General features: G+C 46.9%; 1 protein-coding gene across 2 annotated transcripts in view; it reads left to right on the forward strand.

The window, feature by feature from the left end:
- Nucleotides 1-25360, forward strand: part of LOC138580545 (mothers against decapentaplegic homolog 4-like) — an 880676-nt gene that overhangs the window by 713121 nt on the left and 142195 nt on the right. For both annotated transcript variants that reach the window (XM_069651176.1, XM_069651183.1), the window contains exons 3-4: nt 22944-23118; nt 25151-25204. In XM_069651176.1, coding sequence (XP_069507277.1) covers nt 22944-23118; nt 25151-25204 — 229 coding nt within the window. The remainder of the gene's footprint in view (nt 1-22943; nt 23119-25150; nt 25205-25360) is intronic.

The raw sequence follows: 25360 nt of genomic DNA on the forward strand, positions 1-25360 counted from the left end.
CCACTGCTCCCACCCCTGTTCCTACAAGGAGGCCCCCAAGGTCTTCTCGGGCTCAGCCGATGCCTCCTCATAACGCCCCTGTTATCCGTCGGCCATTGCCGGTGGCACTACCGCCTGTGGTGGAGGAAGCAGCTCAGACGGACACTGACACTGATACTGTCACAAAGAGGGCGCATACAGATGAGTTTGATCATTACGTTCTTGCGGATGGGGAACCTCCTGATGTCGATGTGTCCTACCAGGGTCTCTCCGCCGAACGAGATCAGGTAATTTCACTCCATGATTTCTTGGACTGCAGAGCTGTACAACCTAGTACCGGAAAAGAAGAAAAAAAGTTTCCTTTTCAAACAGCTGTCCTCCAAGAAGACCATTGTTTCAGTTCCCCTGTTGGATGACCCCTAATACCACCCCGGCTAAAAGGGATCGCCTGGAAAAGAAATACTGGGTTCCAGACTCAGCCCCGAAGTGTCTCAGGTCACAGCCCTCGCCAGACTCTGTGGTCTCTGCCGCCGCTAGGAAGAGGTCTTCCAACCAGTCATCTTGTCTATGAACCCTCTGGACCAAGAGGGAAAAAAGCTGGATGTTGCAGGGAAGCGCATCATTACAATTAAAAAAAGGAGGGGTGAGGCGCGCACTCCAATTCCTGGCCAATATACTACCTGAAAAAAGAAAAAGAATAAATGGGTTAAATCCCAAAGGGTCCAATTCACTGGGTTAGATCCCAATTGTTGCAAAAATATTCACAGGGTTAGATCCCAATTGTTGCAAAAATATTCACAGGCTTAGATCCCTTATACTGCATTGGTACTGCTGTTCTCCTTCAAATATTCACAGGGTTGGATCCCTTATGCTGCATTTGGGCTGCTGTTCTCCTCCTCCTAGCGCTTTCGTGTCCCAACACTCTTCAGGGAGGCTGTGTTGCCTTTCACGTCAGGTGAATCCAATTAAATTGCTAAGGCAGTCTCTAAGAATTATGGGAGCTGTAGTGAAATCATTTGTTCAATTCAAGTGACCAAGGAAAGACTCCCCTCCAGGAGCACACATCTTACCCTTAGCAGGGGGAGGGGGGAAAACCATAACTATGATTCTCCATTGTAGGGAAAAAATGTCCCCGGTGCTGCAGCCTCTGGAGTCCGGATCTCTACAAATGACATGTAACAAAAGGAGTGGTGAGGCGCGCACTCCAATTCCTGGCCAATATACTACCTGAAAAAAGAAAAAGAATAAATGGGTTAAATCCTAAAGTGTCCAATTCACTGGGTTAGATCCCAATTGTTGCAAAAATATTCACAGGCTTAGATCCCTTATGCTGCATTGTCTTTAGGAACTCTTCAGCAGAGGAGGTGGTCCTTTCGCTCCTCTAAAGGGAGAGTCTCAAGGTCCTTGAAGGGCTTCACCCCCCCTATCGCCATCCTTGCCATTCCACCACACAAGAGGCTTATAGGGGAAATACCCAGGCCTACGGAAGTGGAAGCTAGCATTGTCGTCCCCCATCCAGGATGCAGAAGCCAAAGCAGGCCTGTACCGGCCCAGGACCCTCGCACCCATTTCTGCACCCCAGTGGGAGGCTGGTTATCACAATTTGTCGATCGGTGGCATATGATCTCCACAGACAAATGGGTGCTTGATGTCCTTCAACTGGGACATGTGTTGGAATTCCAGGACAAATGCCCTCACATTCCTCCTGTTCCACAACAAGAACTAAACATGGCACCACTGCTGAAAGAGGATCAAGCAATGCTAGCCAAAGGGGCAATAGAGCCAGTCCCTCTGCGCCTCTGGGACTTCGCAGTGTACTCCGGATACTTTCTGGTGAGGAAGAAGTCGGTGAAGACCGATTCTAGACTTGCAACTACTTCACAAGTTCCTCAAATCCCAGAAGTTCAGGATGGTCACGTTGCAGCACATGCTTGTGTAACTGGAGGAAGAAGATTTCCTGGTGACCCTCGACTTGGAGGAGGATTGCTTCCACATCCCCATTCATCGCTGTTTGTAGACATTTCTGTGTTTGCTGTAATCCTTGATTTTAGTTTGCTTTTATATTTGATTGGGGTAATTTTTTAGAACATTTTAGATATTCCAGGCAATACATTTAAAAAGTCTTCTAGATTCGAGTTTTATTTAAGACATTACTGGGCTTGTGCTTAAATTTCTTTGTACACTGAATTTTGGCTGTTTTTGTGCTCTTACACAGTCTCCTGTAATTGTGTTCCCTCGTCGGCACATCAGAACTCTACATATTCTTTTGGGGTTGGACTCTGGGTGCATTCTTAGCTTCCGGTCAGGCGCGTCAGCGCCAGCGTGTCTGGGCCAAGCAAGTCTGTGCAAGCCTGCATGTGGACGTGCCTTACTTGCTGCTCTTGCACATCTGGCTGTACAGTAAAACTAAGAGCCGGTGTTATGGAGTCATATCATGCACTGACTGCAGTATTGGCCGCTCAACATTTATGACGGGAGTCCATAGTACAGCAATATCTGGATGAGCAGTTAGTGGACATAGAGGCTAAAAATGTATCCAATGATGACTGTGTTTCAGTAGCGAGGGAGGCTAGGTTGTCCACATTACTCCCATTAAATACCCCATGTTGTCAAGAGAAGATAGCTGCTGCCCACAACCTACATTGATACAAACTCAAGTCGCTTTTTGAAGTCATAAAGGTGGATGTGCGCCGCATAAGCAGGATATCAGTGGCCAGCAGCGTGGGGAATTGAAGAGCCCTAGCAGCATACCCATTGGGCCGTTTGACACTAATATCTCAGATACCGGGCTGGTGAAACATTACTGAGCACTAGGTCCATTCCAAAACATTTGGTGGATTTATATGACTATATTGTAGACAATCAGATGGACATTATGTGTCTAAATGAGACATGGCTACAGATTTCAAACGGGCCAAAGAATGAACAGGTAGGAGTCCCGCCCTGCCCCCCCCAGCCTCCGCCCCTCCCGACCTCCCCCCGGGTTACGTTTCTTTGGGAAAAACCAGGTAGAAGGTACAGGGGGTGGGTGGCCATCATCTGTAGAAAAGAATTGGGGATGTATGAAATCAAGACAGAATGTGGTGGGTGTGAAATTGTGCATACTAAAATCATGCCTAATAACAATAACAGTGCAAACTTCATATTAATCTACCGACCGCCTATAGCAATGCCTTTGTTAGCAATAACCACATAGGACAATTGTTACTACCTCTACACAAACCTAATTGTGCCACCATTCTCCTAGGATTTTTTTTAATTGTTGGCAAGGGGACTCCAAGGACAAGCAAGCCATGGATTTAGAGTGTGCATTAAAGAATATGGCCATACACACTCTTAATTCAGACACCTCTAATATTAAGGGCTATTCCCTTGATTGGCTTGCCGTCAGGAATTTAGATGCGGTAACCATGAACATGGTACCATGCATATGGTCAGACCGCTCTTTTATCACATGTGTGGCGCAGCAACCAGCACCTCGGCAGCAAAGTCACATGATCTCCAAACGGGTTTGTAGCAGGAGCTTGCAGAAATGAAAGCTTCCCGAGACTGCTACATTGTCTTGATGAGCTTATGAATCTAACAACTGATCAGGATTCCCCCTCCGCATAGACTGCAATATTCCCAAGAGAGAGCCTCTATCCAGGGCCCAGAAAGAGCCCAACTGGCTTCCTGTGGTGGCAAGAGTGCCATTTAAAATCCTTACCCTGGGACATAAATGCCTGTTTGGAAATGCCCCTTCTTACTTGAAAGAAAAATAGGAGATGTTCAAGCCCCGTCGTAAAAGCTCACTATCCCACGATTTAAAAGAGTTCGAGGGAATTGCAGTTCTTTTCCTGTGCTGGTTGCACAGGCATGGGATGAATTACCCATTAAATTACGAAACGAAAAAAGGACTTTTTACCTTCAAGAAATGTTTAAAAACTATCCTGTTTTTAACCTGCAGCTCTAGAATTTGGACACTACTTGCTGCCTTTGGAATGCAGAAAGATTCTAGCCAGGGCCAGGGCCCCATCCACGCTGGCATGCTACAAGCACAAGTGGAAGCATTTTGCCACTGAAAATGTCTCTGTTACGCGTGACGACGGCGCAGATTCTCCCGGACTTGCTCTCAGTGGCCAAGGCTGGCCATGCTCATGCATCTATCAAGGTACACTTGGCCACCATATCCCAGTACACCCGAGCTCCAGGCAAGCTCTCCCTGTGGTCGCACTGGCTCGTTAAGGATTCCTTCAAGGGCATCTTCAGAACATTTCCTCTGGTGAAGGCTCCTGTCCCTGCATGGCAGCTGAGTGTGGTACTGTCGAAAACTAATGCTGCCTCCCTTTGAACCTGTGCATAGGGCCTCCTTGATGTTTCTGTCATGGAAAACCGCTTTCTTGGTGGCAATCACCTCTGCCAGGCAGGTGGGGGAGATGCAGGCTCTCTCTTGTAAGCCTCCATATTTGTCTTTCCACTCTGCTAAGGTGGTTCTGCAAACTCATCCTTGGTTCTGCAAACTCATCCTTCCTTCATGGCAAAGGTTCTGTTGGACTTTCATCTAAACAAACCTTGGGTTCTACTAGTTTTCTTCGCAAATCCTTCTACACCTGCTGAAATGGCCTTGTATTTGCTGGACGTCGCGCGTGGCACACACAAAGGACTTCTTAACTTTTCATTAATTTTGGACTTGTGGTACATCGAAAGGCCCTGTCTAAGGCTTCCATCTCCATCTGAAGATCTGCTATGTGGAGGTCTACCCACGCCTTCACAAGATTTGACTGTGTCAAAAGGGATTGCAGGGCAGACACCCGGGTCGGCCAAGCAGTGCTGTGCAATCTGTTTGTTTGAGGTGAGACTGTTCCAACAATAAGTGTATTGCTTGTGTGAGCCTTGCCACCTTCCTGTGGTTGTATATATGTACTGCTGTGTAATCGTATTCATGAGCATGTGAATACATGCAAGACCCCATGCTGGAGCAGGAACAAGTTAATTACCTGTAACTCTTGTTCTCCAGCATGGGTCTTGCATGGATTCACATGCAAACCCTCCCTCCTTCCCCTTTCTGTCTCTTCTTGGTTCATACTGCCACTTTACATGCACAACCAAATCTGAAGATGGCCACCAGGGGTGGAGCTTAAGAGGACGAGCGTCATTGGCTGGGGCAGTATGACCCAAAGTGACACTAATAGGCTATAGAAGCGACAAGCAGTTTCTTAGCTTAAAGCTAAACTGTTTTAATTTTACAGAGGATTCCCAGCCTGACAACGCTGGAGATCAAGAGTTACAGGTAAGTAACTTGTTCCTTACTTAAGACTGATTTTATCCATGCAGCAGCCGTGCCGTGTATTCCGTTATCTTTCAGCCTTGATGCCAGGATTTGATGCTCCCCCCCCCTGCAAAACCACCCCTCCCAGACAACAGAGCACTGCATCACCTCCCACGATCTGACCCCACCCCGACCATATCCCATAACTAACCTATGCAACTCACCCCATAGCACACTTTGCACTCCCCAGAAATCCCATCAACCTCTGGAACCACAACTGAAACCCTCTCAAACACTCCTCTGTTTCTCCACCTTTTCACATCTAACTCCCCTCTCATCCTTATGATATGATATGATATGGGATTTATAGCACGCCTGTACACAAGTGTTTCAAGGCGCGATACCTCACTCCCACTCACAAAGCCTCTACAGTGGACTCCACCCTAACACTACATCAATCCAAAACACCCAACCCGCCCACCTCAACCTCCCAAGGAAATACACACCCTCTCTCATCCCTACAACTCGCCTGCATTCTCATCAATGCCCGATCTGTCGCCAAAAACAGACATAACATCCTCAACTTCATCACCTCAGAAAACCCAGACCTCCTGTTCATCACAGAAACCTGGTTCTCGGATGACTTCCAGTCCATTCCGCATGGAGCTTTCCCCCCTGAATTCACACTTATCACCCACAATGGGTCTAAGAGAGGAGGCGAATCACCATTCTACACAAATCCCACCTAACCATCTTGCACTGCGAAGCACAGCCTTGCAGTGCAGATTGCGACTCACTCCTTGTTAAACTCTCCATCCCCACTCACTCATCCACAGTTTATTACTCATCTACAGGCCACCCAGCTATGACAGACACTTCACGACTCGCTAGCAGCGATATTGATCGCCCACCCCTCTCTCTCACCACTGGGAGATTTCAACATCTGGTTTTATGCCCCTGACAGCCTCATGTCACAACCTCTCCTAGACAACCTGGAAGCCCTCAACCTGACCCAGCCGATAACTTGCCCCACACACATTTCTTGACATACCCTCAATGCCATCTTTAGCTCAACCAACCTTTATCTCCACCTCTCTGCCTCAACCAATCATTCTCTTCTCCCCCTGGACACCTTCACCTCTCCCCCCTCGTAGGACCACCACCAACCCACCTTCACACATCTGGAACAGAGTTAAAATAACCCCCAATCTGGCAGAATCTCTGCTCTCCACCCTTCCTGATCCTCCCAACTGAAGAAGGGCCTCCGCCCATCCACCAACACACTACTTTCACTCACTCCTTCTAGGTCCACGCCCTCACGCCATGGTCACTTACCCATGTGGTTCACCCCTCTCCTCAAATCGCTCAAAACACAAAACCACTCCCTAGAACATATGGGCCAATCCAACCCCCGAAAACAGAAAAGCATATCCCTACCATCATCATATCTACAAACTGAAATCCGTAATGCCAAAACATCCTATTACAAGTACAACATCTCAAACTGCTGCAACAATAGCAAGGTGCCTCCCAAGATCATCTCAGAATTCATGACCCCCCCTTGCACCTCCCCCACGACCCTCGCCTTTCAATCCCTCTGCAACACCCTTTGACCATTTCTACAATGATGCGCTAGAAAGAACACATAATATAAACGCAAACCGCCAGCTACCGAGTTAATTTTTACTCCTATGCTGATGATACTCAGATTCTCTTCCGTTTGAATATGCCATCATCCGACCCCCCCTAACAAATTGAAAAACTGTCTTGCTGTAGTTGGGGATTGGATGGCCAACAATTGTGTACAGGAGGCGGAGTGACCTCTGACGGGCCCATAGGATCAGAGCTCACCCTCGAGTACTTTAAGACGAGATAGCTGCACCTGGAGGTGGATGGGGTGAGGGTATTCTCTTACTCCAACACCAGTCAATAAGGACAACTCAATGGTTTGGCAAAGGGAAGTCAGTTTAATGACAAGTACAAAAAACGGAAAACATGGAAATCAACAGTGATGCGATCGCCCGTCTCGCTTCAACTCCCAGCAATCTTCATTCAACAGCAATAGTTATAGCAAAAATGTGTCATCATTGACGTGTAACACTCATAAGTTTGTCATGCAATTCTATTGGTTGGAAAAGGTAACTTAAGTATAGGTGCTATATCTGTATATTGTAACTGAGTGTGAGGATTGGATAACTCTTATCGGGTAGTCGTCTACACCCTTCCCTCTACATTACTCATGCAAACGTCACTAGAGGTACGACGTCTCATTGGTTCTACTATCTATAGGACCGTAAATTATTTGGCCCACTGTGATTGGGCTGGCTACAACCCTAAGCATACATCTCCACTTTAATTAGCAGCATGCAGAATGGTCACCCTGCCTCCCTTCCATCAATCAGTACTTTAGGGCTATGTGTCAATTAGTTGGCTGAGGATGGCCTCGAAACTGTAGCTTCTTGTCAGGAAAAGTTATGGTATCTTCTTCTTTTGGGTGACATCAGACATTGGTACCTCTTTGCTCTCGGCTGGTCATGTGTTAGCACACCGTGAATCTGCTTCTTTTTCCTTCTATTTGTGCATTTAATTCTTTTTTAGGCCGCCACCTGTTTGGGCCCCCCTTATCTCGACCTTCACGGCGCAGGCTTCTCTGCTCTTAAGTTTCGATTCTCTGAAGTTACTATCCGCCTCCCTCTCTTGGTTTGACCTCGATTTCCTAGGTATGAGCTGTTTCTTGCTGAGTTTCGATTCCTCCCTCTCTCCTGGCTTTGCGCTGGCATACGAATCTTGGCCTGTTTGATCCTTAGTAACCTGGGTTAATTCTGCTTTTGTATAAAGTGGATTTGCACTTATATAATGTGCTTAGTTGAGGTAGATATATAGTTGGCGCTTGCCACTCTATTCTTCTACTAAGCATAGCAAGCTGCACTGCTTCTTAGCTTCTTGTGTTCCAAGCCTATGTACAGGCGTTAGCTGGTTGCATACTTTCATCTAGCATTATAGTTATGTTTCTTTGTATTTCAATATCATCTCTTCTTCTATGTCTACTACGTTATTTTCGTGCATTACGTCTTTGTGTATCATCCTTTGGGTTGCCGTTTCTTTCATCCATGAGTCTTTCCGGGCCCTTGTGTCATCACCATTCGCCTTCAAGTAAGGCCCTTTGTGTCTCTTCTGGGACAGTTTGTAAGTAGTCTTCATTTCGTGTCAGCTGCTTGTACGGTTGTCTCAATGGGTATCTTACTGCCCATGGTTGTCTGGTTATTGGCACTTCAATAGGTATTGCTCTTCTGATGGGCACTGGGCAGAGCCCTAGTGCAGCTTTCTGCTGGTTTATTTGCTCATCATACGTCACATATCTTGGCGTGTACGTTCCAGGTACTTCAAAATGAGTGGCTGGAGTGCAGGCCATATCTGGGACCTCCTCTACACTTGGCTTAAATTAAACAGAAGTTCTTCTGGTGGGATTTAATATCAGGGGTCAGCCCTGGACCTGTCACTATTGGCCTCGGGATCAAACTAATGGCCACCAATTCTAGAGAAGGCCAGTTCTCTACAGTCTTCCAGCTGGGCTACATAAAACTGAAGGTTCTGAAAAGACTTCTAACTTTTCTTCCGGCCGTCTTCAGGTCCAAAATTGTAACAGCATCTATTATGAGCTCCCTAGATTACTGTAACGCAGTTTATCTTGGCCAACCCGAGATGCTACTCCAACACCTTCAAACTCTCCAGAATGCATCAGCGCGTCACGCTCTTGGAACCCCCAGACTTGCTTACTCTCAAGATCTTCTACATCAATTACACTGGCTTCCTATCAGAAGCCGAGTTAAGTTTAATGTACTCGTAACTCATTAATGTCGGGGCAGAGTTCCTATGCTCCAAACTTGTGCCCTACATTCCGGGCCGATCACTGCATGCAACAAATCAATATTTGCTATGCGTACCTAGATTTTGGCGCGTCAGAGCGGGAGGGCACATTTTTCAGTTCTTGCCCCCATGCTTTGGAACACCCTACTGACCACAAAAGTGATGGGAGGAAGGTTTCGAATGAATCTAAACCACTGGCAATTGCTCTGGGCCAACCTTCCACACCACCGTTTTTTAGCCCGTCTGCGCCATTGCAAAAGGGGACCAGCCATGTGCAAATCAGTCAGCAGCTGCTGCCACCGAAGGTAGCAGCCCAGCCCGAACTGCTAGGCCAGGTCCCCTCTGCACAGAAAACCAAGCAACCCCAGACATGTTTCGGCCTTGTTGGACCTCCTCAGTGAGGTGCAGCCTGGTTCCCTGTGGCGCAGCGAGCAAGGGACCCACGTCTGGGCATACCCTCTCTCACAAGGAGAAACAAACTGACCACAAAAGTGATGGGAGGAAGGTTTCGAATGAATCTAAACCACTGGCAATTGCTCTGGGCCAACCTTCCACACCACCGTTTTTTAGCCCGTCTGCGCCATTGCAAAAGGGGACCAGCCATGTGCAAATCAGTCAGCAGCTGCTGCCACCGAAGGTAGCAGCCCAGCCCGAACTGCTAGGCCAGGTCCCCTCTGCACAGAAAACCAAGCAACCCCAGACATGTTTCGGCCTTGTTGGACCTCCTCAGTGAGGTGCAGCCTGGTTCCCTGTGGCGCAGCGAGCAAGGGACCCACGTCTGGGCATACCCTCTCTCACAAGGAGAAACAAACTGACCACAAAAGTGATGGGAGGAAGGTTTCGAATGAATCTAAACCACTGGCAATTGCTCTGGGCCAACCTTCCACACCACCGTTTTTTAGCCCGTCTGCGCCATTGCAAAAGGGGACCAGCCATGTGCAAATCAGTCAGCAGCTGCTGCCACCGAAGGTAGCAGCCCAGCCCGAACTGCTAGGCCAGGTCCCCTCTGCACAGAAAACCAAGCAACCCCAGACATGTTTCGGCCTTGTTGGACCTCCTCAGTGAGGTGCAGCCTGGTTCCCTGTGGCGCAGCGAGCAAGGGACCCACGTCTGGGCATACCCTCTCTCACAAGGAGAAACAAACTGACCACAAAAGTGATGGGAGGAAGGTTTCGAATGAATCTAAACCACTGGCAATTGCTCTGGGCCAACCTTCCACACCACCGTTTTTTAGCCCGTCTGCGCCATTGCAAAAGGGGACCAGCCATGTGCAAATCAGTCAGCAGCTGCTGCCACCGAAGGTAGCAGCCCAGCCCGAACTGCTAGGCCAGGTCCCCTCTGCACAGAAAACCAAGCAACCCCAGACATGTTTCGGCCTTGTTGGACCTCCTCAGTGAGGTGCAGCCTGGTTCCCTGTGGCGCAGCGAGCAAGGGACCCACGTCTGGGCATACCCTCTCTCACAAGGAGAAACAAACTGACCACAAAAGTGATGGGAGGAAGGTTTCGAGTGAATCTAAACCACTGGCAATTGCTCTGGGCCAACCTTCCACACCACCGTTTTTTAGCCCGTCTGCGCCATTGCAAAAGGGGACCAGCCATGTGCAAATCAGTCAGCAGCTGCTGCCACCGAAGGTAGCAGCCCAGCCCGAACTGCTAGGCCAGGTCCCCTCTGCACAGAAAACCAAGCAACCCCAGACATGTTTCGGCCTTGTTGGACCTCCTCAGTGAGGTGCAGCCTGGTTCCCTGTGGCGCAGCGAGCAAGGGACCCACGTCTGGGCATACCCTCTCTCACAAGGTCTGGAGGGTTGCCCCGAGCAATGCCAGTGGTTAAGATTCAGTCTAAACCTTCCAGCCATCACCCCTTTGTTTTTGCTTTGTCACCCGAGTGGGACGGGTATGCCCAGACGTGGGTCCCGTGCCTGCTGGGCCTAGAGACCCAAGCTACTCCTCACTGATGAGCCCCAACAAGGGCGAAACATGTTTGGGGATGCTTGTGGTCTCGTGCAGAAGGGATGTGACCTAGCAGTTTGGGCTGGACTACCCTTTTGGGGTGGGGCCATGCCTGATTTGCATATGGTCTTTCCCCTTCTGTAATGGCTTGGCAGGCGAAGAACGATGGTCTGGAGGGTTGCCCCGAGCAATGCCAGTGGTTAAGATTCAGTCTAAACCTTCCAGCCATCACCCCTTTGTTTTTGCTTTGTCACCCCGAGTGGGACGGGTATGCCCAGACGTGGGTCCCGTGCCTGCTGGGCCTAGAGACCCAAGCTACTCCTCACTGATGAGCCCCAACAAGGGCGAAACATGTTTGGGGATGCTTGTGGTCTCGTGCAGAAGGGATGTGACCTAGCAGTTTGGGCTGGACTGCCCTTTTGGGGTGGGGCCATGCCTGATTTGCATATGGTCTTTCCCCTTCTGTAATGGCTTGGCAGGCGAAGAACGATGGTCTGGAGGGTTGCCCCGAGCAATGCCAGTGGTTAAGATTCAGTCTAAACCTTCCAGCCATCACCCCTTTGTTTTTGCTTTGTCACCCCGAGTGGGACGGGTATGCCCAGACGTGGGTCCCGTGCCTGCTGGGCCTAGAGACCCAAGCTACTCCTCACTGATGAGCCCCAACAAGGGCGAAACATGTTTGGGGATGCTTGTGGTCTCGTGCAGAAGGGATGTGACCTAGCAGTTTGGGCTGGACTGCCCTTTTGGGGTGGGGCCATGCCTGATTTGCATATGGTCTTTCCCCTTCTGTAATGGCTTGGCAGGCGAAGAACGATGGTCTGGAGGGTTGCCCCGAGCAATGCCAGTGGTTAAGATTCAGTTTAAACCTTCCAGCCATCACCCCTTTGTTTTTGCTTTGTCACCCCGAGTGGGACGGGTATGCCCAGACGTGGGTCCCGTGCCTGCTGGGCCTAGAGACCCAAGCTACTCCTCACTGATGAGCCCCAACAAGGGCGAAACATGTTTGGGGATGCTTGTGGTCTCGTGCAGAAGGGATGTGACCTAGCAGTTTGGGCTGGACTGCCCTTTTGGGGTGGGGCCATGCCTGATTTGCATATGGTCTTTCCCCTTCTGTAATGGCTTGGCAGGCGAAGAACGATGGTCTGGAGGGTTGCCCCGAGCAATGCCAGTGGTTAAGATTCAGTCTAAACCTTCCAGCCATCACCCCTTTGTTTTTGCTTTGTCACCCCGAGTGGGACGGGTATGCCCAGACGTGGGTCCCGTGCCTGCTGGGCCTAGAGACCCAAGCTACTCCTCACTGATGAGCCCCAACAAGGGCGAAACATGTTTGGGGATGCTTGTGGTCTCGTGCAGAAGGGATGTGACCTAGCAGTTTGGGCTGGACTGCCCTTTTGGGGTGGGGCCATGCCTGATTTGCATATGGTCTTTCCCCTTCTGTAATGGCTTGGCAGGCGAAGAACGATGGTCTGGAGGGTTGCCCCGAGCAATGCCAGTGGTTAAGATTCAGTCTAAACCTTCCAGCCATCACCCCTTTGTTTTTGCTTGGAACACCCTACCCCTGGACATTCGTAATCTTCAGGAGTTTTTCTCTTTGAAAGGCTCTAAAAATGTACCTGTTTTAGTCTAGCTGCCCAGCGGTTTCCCTCGCACCCTGAGCACCTTTATGCTTTGCGGTCTTTGTGCGCACTATAAATACCATATACAATACAGTACAAAACTAGCTACCCTCCCACCCTATCCACCTGCTTCCTCTAGTGAGCCCTCTAACCAGCCTACCCAGACTTCCACTTTCTTCTCCTTCTCTCCCATCTCCAGACTGGAATTTCTCAAACTGTCACCCATCCGGTTCCTCAAATTACCCGTACCCCACCTCCCTCCTCAAATAAATCTTCCCCTCAACTTGTGCAGGTGACATTGCTAGTTCCATCCTCAACGTCTCCCTCGCCTCCAGCATTTTCCCAGAAGCCTTCAAAACATCATATGTCAAACCCTTCTTGAAAAAAACATCCCTCGACCCTCACCAACCAGCAATCTACAGACCAGTCTCCAACACGCGCTTCCTGGCTAAACTCATTGACCACACTGCCTACTCTCAACACTTTCGCAGAAACCATCCTCCTCCTTGACCCCGCCCAATCTGGCTTCAGACGCTTTCATGGAACGGAATCCTCCCTAGTCATTAAATGGCACAACCTCAAAAACAGAGAAGACTAAGAGGGTTGCGCTGAACTCCTACTTCTTGACCTCTCAGCAGCTTTCAGTACCATTAACCACAGCATCCTCATTGACAGGCTACACTCCCTTGGCATCAGAGACACTGCACTTATCTGGATCTCCTCGTTCCTTACAAACAGAACCAAATTACCTACCTTCCCCCTTAAACCCCACCCGACCAGTCACTAACGAAGTTCCCCAAGTCACCTGCCTGTAACCTCTCCTCTTCCATCTTTACATGACTCCTCTACCCGCTCTCATCTGCACACACAACCCCACATGCTATAACTACACTGATGACAAGCAAATCATCCTTAGAAGTCTATCACCACCCCACACCTAGACCTTGCAGCCTGTCTCAGACATTGACCACTGGATGACGAACAATCATCTCCTGCTAAACTCTGGGAAAAAAGAGAGCATGATCTTCAGAAAGACAGCACTCTTCCCAGAACCCACAACTTGGCCCCCTTCCGTAGGCCTCGCCCACCCACCACATCCGCCACACTCAAAAACCTGGGTTGTACAATGGGCACAGGCTTGGCTCTATCCAAACACATTAACAGAGTGTCCAAATCATGCTACTTTTACCTCTGCATATTCAGATGACTCTTCCCTTACCTCTCCTACCCCCACATACTGACAGCAGTTATGTCCATTGTCCTGTCTCGGCTTGACTACGCAAACTCTCTCTAGCTGCCCTACCAACTCAAAAAGCTTCAACAAGTCTAGAACTCTGCAGCCACGATCCTCCTGCCCTAGGAAGAAGAGAACACATCTCCCCCCATGCTCTGCACCCTTCACTGGATCCCTAGTGGAAGGCAGGTCACTTTCAAAGTCACGTGCATCACTCACCGAGCACTGCACAAGATAAGGGTGATTTTCTGTAGTAGGTATGTATGACCTATCACCCCACTAGAAACCTCAGATCAAGCACCACTCTTATTCTAGTGATCCCCCCATTCCAAATCATCGAGAATTGGAGGCTACACCTTCTCAGTCCTTGCACCCACCATCTGGAATTCACTACCACCCCGCATTTCACACACACAAGACCACAGACGTGAATTGTGGCTGTATTAAACGTTTAATAAATCTAAAATGCACCTAAATTCAAACTTTTGAATCTCAGTGCATTTTTAGGTGTATTTAATGGTTGAATCTAGGTGTATACTGGGTGTATTAAGTGCTTGAATCCAGGTGCATTTTGTGTGTATGAATATCTGAATCTACAGTTGTGGATGTATTAAATGTTTAACACTATATGCATACTAGGTACAGGAAAGTCGTCCGTCTAGGTGCTTTTAGACACAACAATCATTGTGAAGCTGGGTGACCTCAGATGTCTATATATAGGTGCTTATTAGATACAGGATAAATATGGGAACGCACTTAGACATACCAATTCAAATACTCAGGCACTCTACACAACAACTCTGCCACTCAGACGCAGCTATCCCAACGATTAAACCTGGTCTGGCTGCTCACATAAGGTTTCTCCTGCTTCAGATACTTTACACAACATCTCTGACACCAGAATGCGGTTATCCTGCATGATATAATTCGATCTAACTGCTCACATAATCTCTCTCCCACTTCGAATACTTTGCCCAAAGCTTCTGGCACTGGAATGCAGCTATTTCCCCATGATACAATTCGGTCTAGCTGCTCACATATATCTCCTGCTTCACATACGTTACATAACACCTCTGGCACTAGAATGCAGCTATCCCCCATGATAAAATTTGGTCTAGCTGCTCACATAATGTCTCTCTCGTTTCCCACACGTTGCACAACACCTCTTGCACTAAAATTCAGCTATCCCCCATGATAAAATGCGGCCTAGCTGCACTCATAATGTCTTCCCCCGGGCTCCCTCTATGCACCCACACACATGTCTGCTCAACATGGGTGACTAGCATGGACTTTGCCACCCCTAAAAACCTCCATACTGGCCAAGTGCACACACGCACTCTATTTCTCTCTGAAGAATTTCCCATACTTCGGTCCCCCAAGGGCGTTCAACCTACAGCGCGTTGAGACCATACCAATAGTGAAAGGCACTATGCAAATGCTCATTACCTTACATTACACAGAATCAAAGGCTGCCGAAGAACGACTGCACCAGACTTTTTCTGGTCCAGTTTTGGCCTAAGATTATCGATGATAGGCGTTGTTATCAGCTCTCTACTAACTATTGGTCTAAATCCATGATGGGCTGGGTGAAGTATTTGGGATTTTTCTATTAAATTTTGCAATTTATGGGTAACCACTGATAAGGGAAGCCCTGATCCAATCATAATTCAATAAATGTTCTCTCAAAAGACGGGATTGTGCCAACAACAAAGGTTTTATTCTCAGTCGACTCGGAGCCGTTAACACAAGCCATTGTGTTCAGTTGGCAAGTCTGCCCATTTTAAACACACTTGTATAGAAAATACAGGATTGCACAATATTTTTATGCTAATCTGGACCTTACATTTTAACAAGTTTAAACTTGTCATTTTACTAAAGGTCAAAACATCACTTTGTTTCCCATTGGACACAAAAACTGCCTGAACCACATTACTTCCTATTCAAATTCATGATGACTGTGGGCTTTCCATTTTTCTGAAATCACAAGGCCTGTGTTGCAACCTTTAACAACTGAACAAAACAAGTTTCTAGAAATGACGGATTTGCTCCAGACTTCTTCAGCACACTGTGTTCAAAATATAAATAGACTGTCTGGTTTCCTATTGTCTAAATTCCCCATCTTATCTGTTCTGACTGTAAGCAAGTTTTATTTTATGAGTCACACCACTGAAAATCCCATATTATAATATTAAATGCTGCCAACTGATCAACGCGTGTTTTCAGCTGCGCTCAGTCAACCATGGCTTTCTGCACACAGCACTACCTTTTTGTGTTTACTACACTCATGAGATTCTGAGGCCTACAGCCATTTATAATACAATGGCTTTTAGTAACCTGTATTTTACATCAGAAATCTATATTCTGTGTTTAATGGTGTGCATAATGTAAGCATACATTTATATCCTATGTTGCCCTAAATATGTGGGTCCAGTGGTATCTATTTCCAATCTATTTTGCCTTGAATAAGGGCAGCTTAACTACCTAATTAGGCAGTAGTCCTGACTTTTACAATGTTGGACAGCAGGGAGGGGTATAGGCCCTAAATACCATATTTACCTGTCTGGCAAAGAGAGGGGGTGCGGTAGGCTGCTCCTCTGAACCACTGTTTCCATTTGCTTTGCTAAGAAAGGAAGCTCGGGAATAGAACAGTAGTTACCAGGATCTTTAGATTCCAAGCCAGACTTTTTCAAAAGGGATTTAATGATTGCTAGTTTCCATTTATCTGGAAATATTCCAGTCACTAACGAGGAGTTGAAATATTCCAGCCGCTAACGAGGAGTTGAAAAGATAGTGAAAGAAATGGTTGTGTTAGAATAGGGGCAGACTTGGAGTAGGTTATGAACTTTTGTGTTGAGCTAAACATTGGAACATTTTAGTTGTAGACCAGGCTAGCCTGGAGGCGAAGGACTCATTCAGAATAGGCTTTTGGACTTTGGTTGTCTTTCTTTGAGAGATTTTTCATTTTGTAGAGTGGGATGTCTCTGAGGTGGAGACAGGAACTTATAAAACCCACCAGACTGAATACCTCTGCTGAAAGCACAAAGCAAAAGAGGCACTGAAACCTAAACGAGAAATCCACTTTTTGTCGGCCTAAACCTTCACACTGTTTGTTTAATATAGTAATTATTTCTAGTTTTACCCATAGGTCCTGTAGGGGTTGATCTATATTACCTGTGGAAAACACTAAAATAGAGATCCACTTAGGTTAAAAGCTCAGCATTTGTGTCTTGTTTATCATTTTCCAGCCCATACAACACCAAGTATTACAGAAACACACCTAAAGTTGTTTTAGGTTCATGGGTTCATAGATGTGCATTGTAGTGTTGTCGGGGTCGTTCATGGTCAAAAGTGCCCATATCATGGGTGTTACACTGTGAACAACAATCCTCCTCTTTGCCACAAGTGATGGAACACTGCCAACATTCAGTGGGTCTCCCTTTTTTTAAGACCTCTCTCTTGCCTCATCCTCTCCTGCCAACGGTCATTCTAATTCACTTCTTCCTTTTCTTTCCAAGATATTTGTCAAGCCCACCCGGAATATACACAACGTCTTCCTGACCACATAAGCCGATTTGCACAGGCTCCTGGTTGTGAGTAACAGGTCACCAAGCGACTGCCAGCGTGGGGGAAGAGGGTTAGGGAGACGGTGTGAATAGGGAGGGGACGTTAGGAAAGAGAGTTAGGAAATGTGAATGGATGAGGAAGGAGAGTGTAGGGAAAACACATAGGATACCATGTCACCTTAATTGTATGAACATACATAGACAGACCCCAGACCTATTCCTGCTAAGAGGCACCTCCTGAGACCACAGAATGCCCTTCCTTAGTCAATGACACAAGTTTTCCATGCCAGACGGCCTGTCCCTACCTCCTCCTAGTAAACTATGTACCCCAAAATGCTCAGCCACATTGATTAACCGCATAGAAGCACATTTAGCCATGTAAGCACGGTTGCCACGATCAATAGCCACATACAAGTAGTCCCTTGGGACTCAATAACCAGCAGACTGTCGGACTAGTAGTCCCAGACAACATATAAGCAAGCAAGCAAGCAGTGTTTCAGTTCACTCAGACTTGTTTAACCATGATTCTTTGTCCCATCTCTTGACTAGTACTCCCAATTTCCATAAGGGAAATTGCTGCTAGCCCCCCCCCCCCTTGCCCAACATGTTCACATTCTGAAACTTTAGCGTTTGCCCAAATCACTTATCTTCAGCCTGAGGAGCCGACCTCGGTCTCCTCAGGCGTTGTAGAGTGCGTGGAAAATTCCGACTGCCAGCTTGCTCCAGGTCCGTGCCGGTACACGTGACAAATGCCGACCGCCAACTTGCTCCCACCACGCCGGTATCCTCCCCATGCCTTTTTCCACATGAGCCTCAACTCCGGTCCATGCTTCTGCCCTCTCTCGCCTCACCCCGTGCTGGGCAATCCTCCAAAATCACCAGCAAGCGGAACGGCCTGATGTGGAGCTTATGAGGCTGCATACGTTCCTGTCACATGCCCGCCATTACTGCTCATAGGAGTTGTAGTGCAGCCCAAATCCTTAAAATATTGGTGCCTATTGTTCACTCCCATATTTCTACTGATCTAGATCACGACTCTACTTTCTCCTTTCCTATCTGGGTTTCGTCCTTTTCATTCTACTGCAACTGCGCTCCTCACTGTTACTGACTCTTTTCTTGTCTCTCCAAACTAGCTTGTATTGTGATGCTAATTGATCTCTCTGCTGCCTTTAACACGGTGGACCACTTTCTTCTCCTACCTTCTCTTTCCTCATTTGGTATTTCTGGTTCTGTACTCAACTGGTTTCGGTCTTATATTTCTAACTGCTCTGTGAGGAGCCAGGAATTTGACACGATACAGAGAACTCATGATTGTGGTTACAAACTTCTATTCCAAATAATAAAGGGGTTGTAAAATGCCTCACTGTCCCTAGTCTAGAAGTTAGTCCACCAAAATTAAGGATCTGTCCTTTTTCAAGATGTCCAAAGCAGAATGTCTGAAATCCTATCCTAGCTCTCACATTCTAAACATAACTCTAAGGTGCTAAGGGTAATGTCTTTGGCCTTGAAAGTGCACAAATGTTCAAGCTCAAAAGAAAGGTATAACTCCCAACAAAAAAGGTCCCAATGGATAGTGTTCACAGTTGCAGGGAATGGTTCCCTTCACCAGGTTTCTCTTCACCAATACAATAGATCAACAGGACAATCCAGGTTCTTTATAGCCCAAGTCGATAACTCCCTCCTCTTGGCATTGCACTCCACTTCACTCCTAGGCAAATGTCTCCCTTCCTCAGGTCTGTTCAAACTATTAAAAATCCTAAGGGCACGAGTCTTTCTTGGGATTCTTTGTTCAACAGAACAACCTGGATGCAAAACAACTTGTAGGCTGTCCCAGCCTCGCAGGACACCTGGTATACTCCCCTGCCAGGTTCTTCTCCACATTCATTGCAATTTGACTCACAGGTTTGTCTTTGCCTGGTGTAGTTTTCTTATGTGGTTCACTTTACAGACTTTCTAACTTACCTTTGCCTGGTATGCTCTCCTGCCAGGATTTTCTCACACAGGTCACTTAATAAATGTGCAAACCTGACATTGCCTGGTATACTCTCCTGCCAGGACTTTCATGCACAGTTCACTTTACACATCTGCAAACCTGAGTTCTGTTTAACTTCTGTTATTATTCCTTTTGACATATCGGGTTTCAAATCCCTTTTCATTCACTTCACTGGCTCTTATCTGTCCTTGATAGCATTGCTGAAGCGCCCCAGTGTCCCAGCTTCCATTCTCAGGACTCAACGGCTTTGTGTGGCGTTCTCTGGTACTCTCGTGGTAAACGTGAAGCAATTCTCCAGCGTCCCATCTCTGCTACATACACTCACCAGTTTTGCACAGCGGCTTCCTCGTCCTCTGCTGCTGAGCCTTCTCTGTGTTTGGGCGATGCTGGTGCTGCTTCTCTGTTCCAATGGCCACCAGGAAAACTTCCCTTCTCTTCCTGCTACGGTCCCAGCACACCGGACCCACTCCAGTAGTCATTCTCCTTCTGCTGTCTCTCCATGCCTCCAGGCTCCACAGTTTTCTCCCCAGCTCAGCAGTCCCTCGGTCAGCAACGAGAGGTTCTCCAAACAGCACCTCCCTCTTCCATGCTGTAAGGTTTTTTAAATATCTGGGCACCTATCATATGCTTGAAACCACTAACGCGCGTCCTGGGTTTCTCTCCGCTTCACCGATCCTCATTGCTCCACCTCGTCCCAGTGTTTCTATGTACATGGGAATGATGGGCAGTCCTTGGCATTTTTTCACAGAATTTGAAAAGATGTAATCAGTAGGTTATATGGGTGGATGAAGGGTACTGTCACAGTTTGCCATAAAAGCATGAGAAATGGAGGGGATATCCCTAAAAGAGAAAGGGGTGTGTGTTTTTTCATCTGATGATGCCGGTTCATCCCCCTGAGGGTTGCCTCTCCCCATGTGGCCCTCCCTCATATAGCCACCTCAGGGTTCAGGATCAGGTAGCAGCTGTCGTCCCCCAGCCACATCTGGAGAGGCTATACCTGGGAGAGGAGTAATTACATCATCAGATTCATCACAGCTCCTTTTCAGTATCCTGTGCGTATATATTTTCTCCAGCTGTTACTTTACATCATGGTGTCCCCCAAGGCTCGGTCAGCTGTCCCTTGCTATTTTCACTCTATATTCCTCTTCCTACTGATATCATTCAGGCTTTTGGTCTATCCTGCCATTTCTATGCTGACGATACTCAGATTTTCCTTTCTTTCTCCTCTTTTATGTTATGTTATGTAATGTTGATTAATACTGCACACCACTACCACCCGGGTAGGTCTTCATGCGCTCATGAGGCACTTCAAGAGAAGAGGGCGGGTGTGTTAGTGAGGATAGGATGATAGGCTAGGTTTAGAACCAGGAGGAACTGGCATCTGTGTGTGCTGTCTTGCGTTTGGGAGTTGGTTCGAGAGGCCCCGCTTGTTTTAACCATATGTGTAGGACTCAGTGCCTTGGATGTGTGCTAGTGTTTGTGTTGGGTGTGTGGTTCATTTAAGGTTGGAGTGGGGTTGCGGTTTTGTGCACTGGTTAGTTGTATCCATAAGGGGGTCCAGAGTCGCGGATGACTGTTAGGTGTTTTATTGTATATTGTTAGAATGCATTTGTGTAGTGTTTGATGGATTTATGGACTATGTGCAAGGGCATGTTCCCACTGAGGTTACTTCCAGAGTTTCACACAGTTGGTTGAGTGTGAGGATTAGCTTAGTTATCAGTGTCTATGTGTAGTCCGGCTAGCCCCTGGTCGTGTATAGTGACGTTGGTTATGTTGGAGGAGCAGGAAGGGGGAATTGGTTAGTGCATCGGTTAGTTTTAAAGTGCCTCCGAAGTGCGTCTTTGGTTGCTTCTCGATGGTACCTTCCCACTTTCTTGGTTGCGGTCCATCGGCCAGCCCCGCCTCTGCAAGCATGGAGGAATGACTTCCCCTACGGATTTGTCGGCAGGGATTGGTTATACTCTGTGTGTTCCTAGTTACTGGGCAGGGATTAGTTGGGGCATTTGCGTTTTGCGGTTGGCTGCTAAATGGGTGCACCACTAGTATTATAATACATTTGAGGACGTGGTGCTCGACAGGTCGACCCTAGGTATGTGGATGAGCAAGTGTTAGGGTGATGCTTCCATTTAATGCGCCACCTGTCTGGGCTATCCTGAATGCATACAATTGTGTGTGGGGTGTCTTTCCCTGGGTCTGTCTATTGATTGGGCGGGCAACTCTTCGCTGGCTGATCTCTCTAGTTGTGGGGCATGACTGGGGTGGGGAATGTGGACGGTGGGGTATTCTGGTCCTCCTTAATTATGCCATTATTTGTGACCGCATACGTTAATGTGTTTCTTTGGTATGCAATGTTTCCTTTGTTGCCACTGTACAGACATAATTCATGAAAACATTTCTGCTTGCCTACTTTCTGTTCAATCATGGATGCACTCTCGTTTTCTTTGCCTCAGTCCTTCAGAAACAGAAATAGTATTTTTTCCTTCCTCCTCGATTTCTTCCCCTCTTCCTCTCCTATCATTTCCTTTCCTCTCTCTCGTATCGCCATATCCCAATCTGCTCTATTCCTTGGTTTTAGATTTGATTCTTCTCTTACGTTCTCTTCTCACATTACTAACACAGCTCTTGCCTGTCATCTTCAGCTCTATTATATAAGGAAGGTATGCTCTTTTCTCTCATTTCAAACTGCCGAGTTACTCATTTCTACTATTGTTCTGCTCTTCTTATCGGTCTTCCTGCTTATCGTCTGGCTCCCTTGCGCTCTATTTTCAATTCTTATATTTGCATGCTCTTTTTTTCTTATGGCCGCAAACATGTATTTCCAGTGCCCACCAGTCTATCTTGGCTACCCTTTGTGTCTAGTCCTCTTTTACATTTACTGTGCATTGTTTTTAAGTGCACACAGGGGCTGACCCATCCTTATCTCTCTCCCCTGGTTTCCTTTCATGTCCCTACCCTTTCTCTCTGTTCTTAATCACTCTTTTCTTCTCACTACTCCTCAACCTCCTTGTGCGCTGTCTCGTTTCCGACCGTCTATTTACTAGCTCCTAAGATTCTTTACCCCTCGCTGTTCGTACCTCTCTTTCTCTATCCTTATTTTCCTCTTCTCTTAAATTTCTCCTTCTTTCTTAATAATTTTATTTATTGATGCATACCAGATGCATTCTATTACACTGTTGATTTTATTGTTCATCTCTTTGGCAAAAGCGCTGTATACATTCAGTAAATACAAACAAATAAAATTGAATCCTTTTCTCATGAGGTGAGGTGGTCACGAGAAGCGTAAATTGAATGTGCTCTGTAGCAGAATCCTTTTGAAATTAAATTTAAATTTTCCAGAATGTATGCAACTTCTACACTTTTGATTTCTTGAAGTGCACTCTTTCTTGTAGATGTTTCTGTGTCTATTGGTACATTGCCATGTATGTCGTTGGGGCACCAGTATTCACCTCGTGTGCTCATATATCTATTTCTGTGTATTTTCCATGTTCCAGGTCGCAGGCCGCAAGGGTTTCCCACATGTCATTTACGCTCGTCTCTGGCGCTGGCCTGATTTGCACAAGAACGAGCTGAAGCATGTCAAGTTTTGCCAGTTTGCCTTCGACCTGAAGTACGACAGCGTATGTGTGAACCCCTTTCACTACGAGAGAGTGGTGTCACCGGGCATTGGTGAGTGTTAAGGAAAGGAAGCAGTTTTACACTGTGTGTTTGAATGTGAATTTAGAGGCAGTTTGATTGTCACATTTAGCTACATACCCCTTCCCTTAGAGTAGCATATTGAGTAGTAACCTAGAAGCCTTCTTTCCCATCAGTAAGAACACAATAACTTTAGAGGGCACTCTTCCCCTTTGAGGGTGCAAAGGCACCCATGTTCAGTAGAGTAAAGACACTGACCCTACCCCAGCCCAAATATTGCTTTTTAAAAACCATAAGGGCACAGTTACCCACGTCTCAATATTTTACTCATGCCCAGAAGTAAACATTCTATAATTCAAGTCACTTAGTATTACATTCATAAAACCCCACCCTAATTTAAAAGTGCCCATATTTCCTTCCAGCTTTCTTGTCTATAAAACGTGCCATTCTTGGCCTTCTGGGGCAAAGGGAAGTAAATAGAAGGGCTTTGCCCTCCTATTTTATTGAGCATGGTTTCAACATAACTTAAAAGCCTGACCAATGCTGAGACATACACAGTGCTCATGTCCTTAATAATTTTTCATGGAACGACAAACTTGCATGCTCCGAGACTGCCATGGTTTTGTCTTGGTATGTAACCTAAAGAGGGTACACTAAACTTAAAGAAAAATGTTGCTCATTTTCCAGAGAGTTGCAATCATGGCAAATTCTTATTGCTGACATATACCCTCCCCCCGACCCCATGTATTTTTGTATTAAAAGGGGTTCCAGATGTACAATCTGCACAGATCACCTTCCTCTTGCATGCAAGTCCTTTTTGGAGCTCACACATCTCTATTTCACGCCCATTCCCCACACTTTTTATGATTGGCTGGCTGGAGGGCCAGTCCGTGCTGTGGGCGCACTGGTGTTCACATTTTTGGCTTGAAACCTCAGATCCCCCTGTGCCATTAACCACGTCCAGTGAACCCAGCCTGAATAGGTTGCACAGGTTATGTTTTCTCACCATTAATGACTATGTATTTCTGTACTTTGTTAGCCTGCTCCAACATGAGGCCACTGTGTCTCTCTGTGAATTACAATAAAGTCTAGCAATGCATGACATGGAACACATTCTTAATAATAACCTTTTTATGTTGAGGTGTCAGTCTTTTTCAATGTTACCGTACAAGTTTGATAACTCCATTCCCTTATCTTCTCTTACCACTAACATTCACCTTTATACACAGCCTACTCTTGACTACAGCAACGTTGGCTCAGGCTTGGCAGTCACAGAATTAACATTCTGGAGTTAGGCCTGTGGTACAACATAGAGAGATGACCAAGCACCCAACTTCAATGATTGCCCAAGAACACTCTCAATCTCCTCATGCATCCGACATTGCATTGTGTACTAAAAATTCTCCAATCTGTCTTGGAAACACAACCAATTTACTACAACACTTTAGGACATACTCGGCTCCTCCCGCACAACTATGGTCCACCTAACAGATCGGACGTGCACCCAGACTTTCACAAAATATTCTTCCCCCTGCTGCGTCCCTCGCTCCCCATATTTGCAGTGTCCATTTCCCGTTTCCCGTCCCCTTATCGTCTCCTTGCTGATTTTCTTTTCTTCAGCCGACTAAGGTCTATATACCCCTGGCGTGGGCACAGTACTCCACTCCAAGGACAAGGCTCTGCGCTCTGGAACTACTGGTGATTTTGCACAGTATAACAGCAGATTAACATAACATACCCAGCAGTATGGAGACTGTGATCCAGTGGTCTGAGTAGGTTTTCATACCTGGCACCAAGGACACAGTGAATCAGTCCTTGGTGTAGTCCATTCATACATGTCGGTATGTAAGCAGTGAGCTTAAACCCAGAGTATTTTTTAATTCCATGCAGTAAGGACAGTGACAGAAGGCTACAAGTATTTTATTCCTGTTGAATATGAAGTAATATATAAAGTGTAAGGTAATAGTCACTCTGTTGGTTAGCATCAGGAAGAAAGCTTTTGCACAAGAGACACTACAGCACAGAAAAATGTGGATGTCTTGAATGCCCTTTTTTCTCCTTGCAGGTCTGAACATTCAGAACACAGGTGATCCAGATCGGGAAACAGTTGCTGTGTACAGTGAGTAATGGGTTCAAGGCAGAGTGAACTGCCAAAGTGCAGTGTGGGGACCAATATAAAGCATTTACATGGGGAGAGTGGGTGATGGGTGGGCATTGGCAGTCTCCTTGGATAGAACTGTATGCCAATAAAAAACGGTATGCCCAGGATGGAAAA

Source organism: Ambystoma mexicanum, chromosome 1p (genome assembly GCF_040938575.1).
Source record: "Ambystoma mexicanum isolate Mex_15411 chromosome 1p, UKY_AmexF1_1, whole genome shotgun sequence".
NCBI lineage: Eukaryota > Metazoa > Chordata > Amphibia > Caudata > Ambystomatidae > Ambystoma > Ambystoma mexicanum.